The 10325-nt window shown below is 39.1% G+C and overlaps 1 protein-coding gene across 2 annotated transcripts; it reads left to right on the top strand.

Moving 5' to 3' along the window:
- Positions 1–3738: 3738 nt before the first annotated feature.
- LOC121553318 (visual system homeobox 1-like) lies at positions 3739–6556 on the top strand. 2 transcript variants are annotated; one of them, XM_041866345.2, is made up of 5 exons: positions 3739–4190; positions 4538–4616; positions 4750–4873; positions 4999–5179; positions 5558–6556. In XM_041866345.2, the coding sequence occupies exons 1-5, from the start codon at positions 3794–3796 to the stop codon at positions 5818–5820; spliced, it is 1044 nt and encodes a 347-aa protein (XP_041722279.1). In that variant the 5' UTR covers positions 3739–3793; the 3' UTR covers positions 5821–6556. The 2 variants fall into 2 exon arrangements, with proteins under 2 accessions (XP_041722279.1, XP_041722278.1); XM_041866344.2 differs by having other exon boundaries at positions 4999–5191.
- The last annotated feature ends 3769 nt before the right edge of the window (positions 6557–10325 follow it).

Below are 10325 nucleotides of genomic sequence, written 5' to 3'. Positions count from 1 at the left end.
ATGGGCCTGTATAGAGTCTTCGTTATTGTCAATGCAGTAAGCCTAATAATTGTTACTGCATGCCCACTAGTCTAATTCATTGACTCGTTGAGGAGATTGATGATGGTCATGGTGAAGATTTATTCAATTTATATTTGATCCTATGGGATGATGAAATCATGTTACTTACCTCTTATAATTGACATTGAAAACACTTATCTGATGTTAACTGTGGATTATCCTGAATAATCTTTTACTATTTTATATCATTTTAAATTCGGATAGTTCAATGTTATGGATGGTCCACTTATTATCTCCAATAGCTGAGCCTATCATGTTAGAATCCCACGATTTACCATAAACTATTAGCTATTTACAACCATTTCGATCTAAAGCCGTGTGAGAAACACACCACATGCTCTTTGATGGATATATGTCATAAAAGCATATTTCACATGGCTCTATATTCAAGAGATAGATTCAACTGATTTAATGCATTTGGTTAAGAAGATTTCTCTAATTGCTTTTTAAATCAGAGACCAACACCATACCACCTCCTTAAATGAAAAGTCATTGGGCAGACGAGGATGATCTAACTTTATTAAACGAGCACCATTTGCCAGAGTAGCCTGTTCTCTAGGGGGGGAATTCATACCCCAGTTACGGGTGCGTATATTGAACTTTATTCCCTTTTTATGCACTTTTCTCTCTATGAGTATTCTGACCTTGAATTTAAGCAGTGCCAGTGCCAGCAAGGTATGCGTTTGGGGGTGGAGATAAAATAAATGGAGGTGTGGTGGCGATGTGTCTATAGATATGCCATATTCTAACCTTGACTTAATTAACCACATATGTTTAACTGCCAATTTAGGGTTCATTCCTTTCCCTACATTCATATCATTCCATTAGGCCTACATCATTTGATTTAGCCTACCTTTATTTATTTCCTCTGTAAACGCTGTCACATCCTTGTGGTTGCGGCTGAGGGTCAAGTAATAGTGGATACTATTGAATGAAGGCCAAATACAAATTGTAGTAAAAATACATTGGAACATGTAGGCTTATTAAATCATTATGGAGCTAATTTTGGAGCTTAAACCATTACTTTGAACTTGACCACGGAGAAAGCTAGCACTTGCCATCACACAGTTCCATGATCGGTATGGGCTATTAGGGTATATTTATTATATCATACTATTATATGCTATTCTCCATATTATAATTATATTGTAGTCTACACTACTTCCAAACTTACCATTGATGAACTGAATGTGGCAACTTTCAGAATGAATCAAACCACTTTTTTTTCGATTGTGAGTAAAGGCTCTATTAAGATGGTCCGATGTAGCTCAATTGGTAGAGCATGGCGCTTGTAACACCAGGGTAGTGGGTTCGATCCCCGGGACCACCCATACGTAAAAATGTATGCGCACATGACTGTAAGTCGCTTTGGATAAAAGCGTCTGCTAAATGGCATATTATTATAAGATTCATGATTATTCTCTAAACATAAATAATGTGTAAAATCAGTGTTTTTAAATCTACCCATGGGTTCTGAAACAGAGACAAACATGCACATGTTTTCATGGCTATCTTTCTATATTCTGAACGCATTCTCCATAGTCTACATTCAAGTCTAGTGCCGATCAAATTCAAATGAAAGGTACACCATATTTAAAGGGATTGCTTGAGAGAAATGAACAGAAAAAAAACCCGGATCAAATTGGTAGGTGACCCATTGGGTGTGTTTTATGGGGTTTAATTAAATGTATTCAGTGTATGCAAGGGAACCACACCCGCAAACCTCATTGTGCGCCTCCCTAAGGTAAGTCTGAATACCAACTACTGAGAAGTGTGTAGGAATGGCGTTCGTAGGGCGTCAATTGCCTACGTCTGTATCGCCCCTAGGAGTAGAGCAGATGCATATGTAGAGAATCCCGCACATGCGCAGAAGCGCCGGGATATTAAGAGGTCATGAATAAAGGTCCATTAAAAGTAGCATCCGCAGCCACTCCGTTTTTTCTATTACAAAGTACCTGCAGGCAGCAACACACCCCTTCCACTCAATCCGTTGGAATTACCATAATTTGGTCCTAATTTCCAGATGTACTTTTACACAAGGAGTTTCTTTTTCTAGCCTTCAAAAATAAAGCTGATTCTGCGTCCACGTCAAATCAATTACGGGTTTATCCTAATATCTGTTCAGACAGGAAAGTTGGTGAAGGGTCGGATTACGAACTCTAATTACACCGGGAGATTTTCTCCACGTTAGTTTGCTCTGGCCTAGTGAAAGTGTATTTAGAGGGCCATGTGTCATCCACGTCATAATGATGAATATTACATTATATTAAGATCAGCGCCTCGTTTGCTGTTGGAAATAGGGCGACCACACTCACACTGTGACACACACACACACACACACATTTCTGACCACTTATGGGCTAGGTCAATAAATACCCTGAGAGCAAAATATTTTAGGCTATACAGCAAGGGACAAATACAGTTGCGGCCTAATGGACACCCTTATACTTTTCGTAAATAATTCCCTATTTCTTCTCAAATAAATTGAAATTTTCAACATTGCAGAACCATTTTCTTTTAAAATTCAGAGACAAATTACACTGTAATTCAAAGACCAATTACCCAGGGAGATTTTGACCTTTCTTTAATATGAAATCAATGCGCGCTTTCTTTTTTATTTATCAGGAGTGTCTAATAGGCTAGAGTGGAAAGAGACCAAATCAGTTGTAAATATCGAATCAGATGTTGTAAACTGTCGTTTGTAAAAGTAATTTGAATGCAAGATGTGATGTGCATGCAAATTATGGATTTTCTTTGTTATTATTTTTCTGGCATCCATAGGCCTAGCCTACTTTTTTTTTTCACTTTGTGGTGCAAAGAAATGTTGCAAAAATATTGATATCGTGGAAACATAAAAAAGTATCGAGATGTTGCATTGACAGAAACAAATCACTTTCCAAATGTGTCAACTGACATCGCCAGGCCACCTTTCCAGGCTATTTAAATGTTCTTTATTCTGCAGGTTGCATTCATTAGTTTGCTATAGCCTATTATATAATATTCTTTGCCAAAATGAATTTAACATGCAATTCATTCAATCCCAGAGAGCGATTAGAATAAACCAATGATTTAAACTTATTTTCAAATATTAATCTTTTTGTGTTTTAAACCTATTTCCAGTTTGGCTATATAGGCTGTCACGCTAAATAGGCTAGTCCCAAATCAAAAGGCTATTCTCTAATTTTCACTACACGGGCAAAAAAAGATTTTCGTTGGGATATAATATGTTTGTTCATTTACAAATAATACAAAAATGACATTGAAGCATCACTGAGCAATGACCATAGCCCAACAACAGCAGATTGAGATAAAATTAATACAAGTTTGATTGCTAAAAAACTCACTTTCAGTTTAGGTTGATAATTGCAAAATGTCACATGGCCTGTATTCCTTCAAAATAGGATTATGAAAGTTGGAAAGCATTCATTATTGTTTAGCCTGCAGATCTGGCTACATAAGTGACATTAGCCATCAGATAAAAACACTTAGGACCAATTCAGATAGAGAGGACAGAGGAGAAAATCCTTATCGGATTTGATGGGAAATTGGTGGCAATTAATCCTTTGGGATTGAAAAAGGGAAACGCCTCCTTTCGGTTTGACGGGTCCCTTTTGCTCTGATTGGTCACTGGAGGTTATCCCTGGATATGACACAGGGATAAATTGTCCTCCCGTTTGTCATCTCCCGCCTCATCACCCCGAGCTACAGGAGAAAGAGAAAGTAGCGCTTTACAATGACAACCATGATAGGAAGAGAGGATGGCTCTGAGGAAAAGCCCAAAGTCAAGATGCTGGCTCCATCATTTGGGATCGATAAGTCACGATTTCATGGATCTGGGTTTAGGTCTAAAGGCTTTGCCATCACCGACCTACTGGGTCTTGAAACGGATCTCCAGCCTCGCCCATCCGGACCTCATGGAGTAGGAGGAAACGGGGATATTCAGAGCACTGGGATGGGATTCCCTTTCGCTGGAGGATCCTTGCCGCTTGGTCTTGGGTTTCTGTGCAGTTTGGCGGCTCAGCAACCTGCGGGGGCCCCCTGCTTCCTACCGAGTCACATACCCCTCCTTCAGTCCAGAACCGAGAGCCATTTCATGCAGAACTTGGAGCAACAAAGAGACCCCTACTCTGGTACAAGCTCACTTAAAATCGTTGACTTTATATATTTTAGGGAAGCTGTCCACTTCGCATGTATTCTCGGGGGGTGCTGAAATCGCCACTTCTTCATGTAGCTCAATTTATTTCAAATTTGATTGCGATCAAGGTTGATTTAGCGCGATACTAATATGGGATCTGTTATTTTGGATAACATTCCAACATGTAATTTTTGAGAGATACAGTTATATTCGATTAGTCTATATCCCATTTATAAGCTCTCCATGTATTACCTTTTTCAGCACAATTTTCATTTAACATTTATTCGTTTGATTTTGGATAGATCCTTTTGTCTCTAATATATGTTTTCCTTTTCTTTTCAGATGACGAATGTCTCTCTGGTGATCGAAACGATTCGAAAAACACAGGGAACTCACAGAAGAGAAAGAAAAGGAGGCACAGGTTGGTATTACGCATTATGCTCCAGAGCAAAAAAATAGACATTGAGTAGGCTATTACATTAAACTAGTACAATGAATTCATTTGGGATGCCTGCTTTATTAATGCTTCCCATTTAAAAAATAATAATTTACAGAACCGTGTTCACTTCGCATCAACTGGAGGAGCTCGAAAAGGCATTCCATGAAGCACATTACCCAGACGTATATGCCAGGGAAATGTTAGCAATGAAGACAGAATTGCCCGAGGACAGAATACAGGTAGGCGTATAAAAAAATGTAGGCTACTACAAAGCTATAACGGACATGTAGGCCTACAATGGCCTTATTGATGGTTTAATCCGGAAAGTTTTCCAAAGATCTAACATTTTGTGCCTATTTTTCAGGTATGGTTCCAGAATCGTCGGGCCAAGTGGAGGAAACGTGAAAAGTGCTGGGGACGCAGCAGTGTGATGGCAGAGTATGGGCTCTACGGTGCCATGGTCCGCCACTCCATCCCACTGCCAGAATCAATCATCAACTCCGCCAAGAGCGGGATGATGGGCTCCTGTGCTCCCTGGCTTCTAGGTGAGCCAGCAGGTTGTTTGCTTTATTAATAATATAAGACTCAAATATGTATTTAATCCCTTGAATACATAGCTGAGATGTGTTTTGTAACTGTACAATGTTTGAAATAGGCCTACATGTAGCCTACATATTTCATTAAGTTAACATAAACATAACATAGACATAATAACGATGAAGTATGAAAATGTATGCACTCACTAACTGTAAATCGCTCTGGATAAGAGCGTCTGCTAAATGACTAAAATGTAAATGTAAGTAGGCCTAAATGTTAAATTGTCGTTTACCAATAGGGATAACCTCTACTTACTTGGCTTTATTTTCCTATAGGTTACGTGTACGCTGACACTAATTGTTTTTAATTTTTATCACTTTACGCAGGAATGCACAAGAAGTCCATGGAGATAGTAAAGAAATCCCCAGGTACGCCAGAGTCTACCCACTCGGATACTTACTCGGAGGAAACTAAAGAGAAAGACAGCGACATGTCCTGGCCCAACCGCGCTAGTGCTGTCGACGACAGTGAGGACATGGCAATAGACCTATCCAGCACCTCCAAGCAGGACAGCAACAAGAGCACTTTGAAATCATCGTCGCTGCAGAGGGATCTCATTCCCAACAGTGATTCAGACGATGAGAGCTAAATAGATGTCAATCCCCGTTGCAGACAGTGAGCTCGGACATTTGCGTGGAAATGATGCTCACCTCGAAGACAATTCCCACTGGGCACAGACGTCAAGGCAACGTCTATTCCACCTCGGTTCAACGTAATTTCATTGAATGACGTGGAAACAACGTTGATTCAACCAGTGTGTGCCCAGTGGGTTATTTTCCAAAGATGTGCAACGGTCCCATCAACTTAGGGGTGTACAGTGTACTTGTCTTATTTCTCAATACTTGTATTTGAACATATGTTTTATAACCTTGTTTGGTTTTAAATATAAGATACTATTTAATGTTTTATTCCTTGCTATACTTTTGTTTTAATTTGTGTGGTGTTGAAATAATATTTAAAGAAAGAAGAGAGAGGACCTCCAGAAAGACACATAATCTCTTCTCCTGCCGGAACATGTTACACGATAAAGCAAAATGTACATTTATCTGAAAACAATTACTGAAAATTACAAACCTTACATCTTATTTAATATTTCTGAAAGTTGATGTTTAGGGTGTAAGCCGAACCACCTGCATTTTGTATAAAACATCAACTAAAATAAACAGATCATCGTTTTCAAAAAGGGCGAAACTAAGCACTTTAGTTGTGTTGATAGTGAATGTAATTCAGAGGTCAATTTCACTGTAATGACAGCAATAATAAGAACACTGTAATAACAGCAATATCATGAAAACAGTCAAATAAATACAAATACTTTTTTGAAATTGTATCTTTCTTTGATTTGTTCGTATACCTTCATTCACTTGATGTATCATTTAAATGGGTTAGATAGACCGAATCTGATGCAGTATGTTGTTTTGATAACTATAGCGTACACTGATATAATTAACCTATGAAATAAATACAATTCCAAAAGGTAGGCTGTTGTAAGTTAAAAGTTAAAGCTTGTAAAATCCGCAAAAGCACCAGGAACCCTTACTTTCCTTATGCACTTAAAACGTTTTCTAGCACACATATTTGACACCTGCTACTGTTGCTATGTTTGTCCATTACGCTCACCCCTAACACACAGTTCCACATTGTTGCTTTATTTCCATTTATTATTTATAGAGTCGAAAATAAATATTTATGTTTGGAAATTCTGTGACAGAAGAGAACAACCAACAGAAGCAGTGTATCGATGGGGTTGTATAGTGAAGCAGGTCGAGAACTTCATATTCCTTGGTGTCCACACCACTAAGGAATTAACATGGTCCACACACACCCACACAGTCAGCGCATCTTTCCCCTCAGGAGATTAGACTTCCTGTTTACCTAAAAGCATATTTCTACAAGAACACATGGAGATGGAGATAGGCCTGCACACTTTAAGGCTCTAACATTTTGGTTCTCTCACCGCCTTATTCTCCTCAAAAAATGTCAGGCTACATTAAATATTTAACATAAATAACAATTACTTTAAAAAAACTAATCATTAGCTCACGACACGGGTATCAAAATACAATATTTTGCCGATATTGAAAATGTAGGCTATTTATGCTTTTTAAATACAATAAAAAAAATCAAAAAACAAAATAGCACCCTGACCAATTTTGAAGATTGAAAGGCTCATGACATTTCCTGTACACAAACCTAAAACATGTAGCCTTTTTACAAGCACATAAGATGGCTAAACATGGTAAAAGTCCACCCAAAAACATATCCAGTGGACAATAGTACTGTATATACAGTGCGTGTCATAAGTATTCACCGCCCTTGGATTCTTTCACATTTTGTTACATTGCAAAGTGGGATTGAAATATATTTAATTGTCATTGATCTACACAAAATAGTCCATAATGTCAAAATGAAAAGAAAATTCTACACATTTTTACAAATTAATAAAAATTGTATAACTATAATATAGTCAATGCATAAGTATTCCCCCTTGGTTATGGATCATATAGACAATTGGCTTGATGAACAGTGGCACCATATGCAGCACCATCATTGTGACATGCTGGATACTCCCTTGCTGAGACGAGTGATAGGACATAGTTTGCTGTTGTTGTAGCATATAGGTTGCAGAGTAGATTATTGGCACCAGCTAAAGTAAAAACATGCAGAGGTAGAAGGCTACATTTCTACAAGCATGGCGGTCGTTCAGTTGAAGGGCCGCAACAGCCCTAGGTGCCTCACTGTATCTGTATGTCCATAACAGGAGCAGAAGACGATGATGATTGAAAGAGTTATGATGGTAATGGGAGGGCAATGGAGCTGTAACTTTTGCACAGGATTAAAGCTCATAGATGCTCTCACAATTCTAGGCTCACAGAGCAGCATTACAGGGGCTCTATTTAATGCACCCTGTCCCAGGTTGAGCAGGACAAGGTCATTCCCACTAAGCACGGACCGACGCCTGGTCCTGTCCAGACATCTTTTTTTGGTGCAGCCGGACGTTGAAATCTGAACCAATCATAGACGTTTATGTTTGGTTCAGATTTTGTCAAGTCTGGATGCACCATGATTTCAACGTCCACAGAAACACAACCTCACATTCAACTCGTGCAAATATGTACAAAAAGTATTTCAGCAGATTTTGTCCATTTTGTGCATTTTTGTGTGGCTTAATTAATATATTTTTTATAGTACAGTATAATGTACTGTATTGTACCCTCCTTTACTCTCATGTACTCTACTCTACTGAACAAAACTGTACTGTACTGTACTGTACTGAATTAAACTATACTGTACTTTAATCAAATCAAAATCAAATTAAAGTTAATCTGTCGTGTATACAGTTTAGCAGATGTTATAGCGGGTGCAACGAAATGCTTATGTTACTACCTCCTAACAATGCAGTAAAATGTCCAACAAGTACACAAATAATATATATATATATATACAGTGAGGGAAAAAATAATTTGATCCCCTGCTGATTTTGTACGGTTGCCCACTGACAAAGACATGATCAGTCTATAATTTTAATGGTAGGTTTATTTGAACAGTGAGAGACAGAATAACAACAAAAAAATCCAGAAAAACGCATGTCAAAAATGTTATAAATTGATTTGCATTTTAATGAGGGAAATAAGTATTTGACCCCTCTGCAAAACATGACTTAGTACTTGGTGGCAAAACCCTTGTTGGCAATCACAGAGGTCAGATGTTTCTTGTAGTTGGCCACCAGGTTTGCACACATCTCAGGAGGGATTTTGTTCCACTCCTCTTTGCAGATCTTCTCCAAGTCATTAAGGTTTCGAGGCTGACGTTTGGCAACTCAAACCTTCAGCTCCCTCCACAGATTATCTATGGGATTAAGGTCTGGAGACTGGCTAGGCCACTCCAGGACCTTAATGTGCTTCTTTTTGAGCCACTCCTTTGTTGCCTTGGCCGTGTGTTTTGGGTCATTGTCATGCTGGAATACCCATCCACGACCCATTTTCAATGCCCTGGCTGAGGGAAGGAGGTTCTCACCCAAGATTTGACGGTACATGGCCCCGGCCATCGTCCCTTTGATGCGGTGAAGTTGTCCTGTCCCCTTAGCAGAAAAACACCCCCAAAGCATAATGTTTCCACCTCCATGTTTGACAGTGGGGATGGTGTTCTTAGGGTCATAGGCAGCATTCCTCCTCCTCCAAACACGGCGAGTTGAGTTGATGCCAAAGAGCTCGATTTTGGTCTCATCTGACCACAACACTTTCACCCAGTTCTCCTCTGAATCATTCAGATGTTCATTGGCAAACTTCAGACGGCCCTGTATATGTGCTTTCTTGAGCAGGGGGACCTTGCGGGCGCTGCAGGATTTCAGTCCTTCACGGCGTAGTGTGTTACCAATTGTTTTCTTGGTGACTATGGTCCCAGCTGCCTTGAGATCATTGACAAGATCCTCCTGTGTAGTTCTGGGCTGATTCCTCACCGTTCTCATGATCATTGCAACTCCACGAGGTGAGATCTTGCATGGAGCCCCAGGCCGAGGGAGATTGACAGTTCTTTTGTGTTTCTTCCATTTGCGAATAATCGCACCAACTGTTGTCACCTTCTCACCAAGCTGCTTGGCGATGGTCTTGTAGCCCATTCCAGCCTTGTGTAGGTCTACAATCTTGTCCCTGACATCCTTGGAGAGCTCTTTGGTCTTGGCCATGGTGGAGAGTTTGGAATCTGATTGATTGATTGCTTCTGTGGACAGGTGTCTTTTATACAGGTAACAAACTGAGAATAGGAGCACTCCGTTTAAGAGTGTGCTCCTAATCTCAGCTCGTTACCTGTATAAAAGACACCTGGGAGCCAGAAATCTTTCTGATTGAGAGGGGGTCAAATACTTATTAATACTCATTAAAATGCAAATCAATTAATAAAAATTTTTACATGCGTTTTTCTGGATTTTGTTGTTGTTATTCTGTCTCTCACTGTTCAAATAAACCTACCATTAAAACTATAGACTGATCATTTCTTTGTCAGTGGGCAAACGTACAAAATCAGCAGGGGATCAAATACTTTTTTCCCTCACTGTGTGTATATATATATATATATATATATATATATATATATATA

The sequence above is a fragment of the Coregonus clupeaformis genome, chromosome 37 (assembly GCF_020615455.1).
Source record: "Coregonus clupeaformis isolate EN_2021a chromosome 37, ASM2061545v1, whole genome shotgun sequence".
NCBI classification, from domain to species: domain Eukaryota; kingdom Metazoa; phylum Chordata; class Actinopteri; order Salmoniformes; family Salmonidae; genus Coregonus; species Coregonus clupeaformis.
The sequence above is the reverse complement of the archived record's forward strand: the minus strand, read 5'-3'. Positions and strand labels throughout refer to the sequence as shown.

What these genes read in the sequence shown, in the direction of transcription:
- LOC121553318 (XM_041866344.2), top strand. Translation starts at nt 3,794, where the DNA reads ATGACAACCATGATAGGAAGAGAGGATGGCTCTGAGGAAAAGCCCAAA. An exon ending in ACAAAGAGACCCCTACTCTG is followed by an intron (nt 4,191 to 4,537) that starts GTACAAGCTCAC and finishes TTTTCTTTTCAG; the next exon opens with ATGACGAATGTCTCTCTGGT. An exon ending in TGCCCGAGGACAGAATACAG is followed by an intron (nt 4,874 to 4,998) that starts GTAGGCGTATAA and finishes CCTATTTTTCAG; the next exon opens with GTATGGTTCCAGAATCGTCG.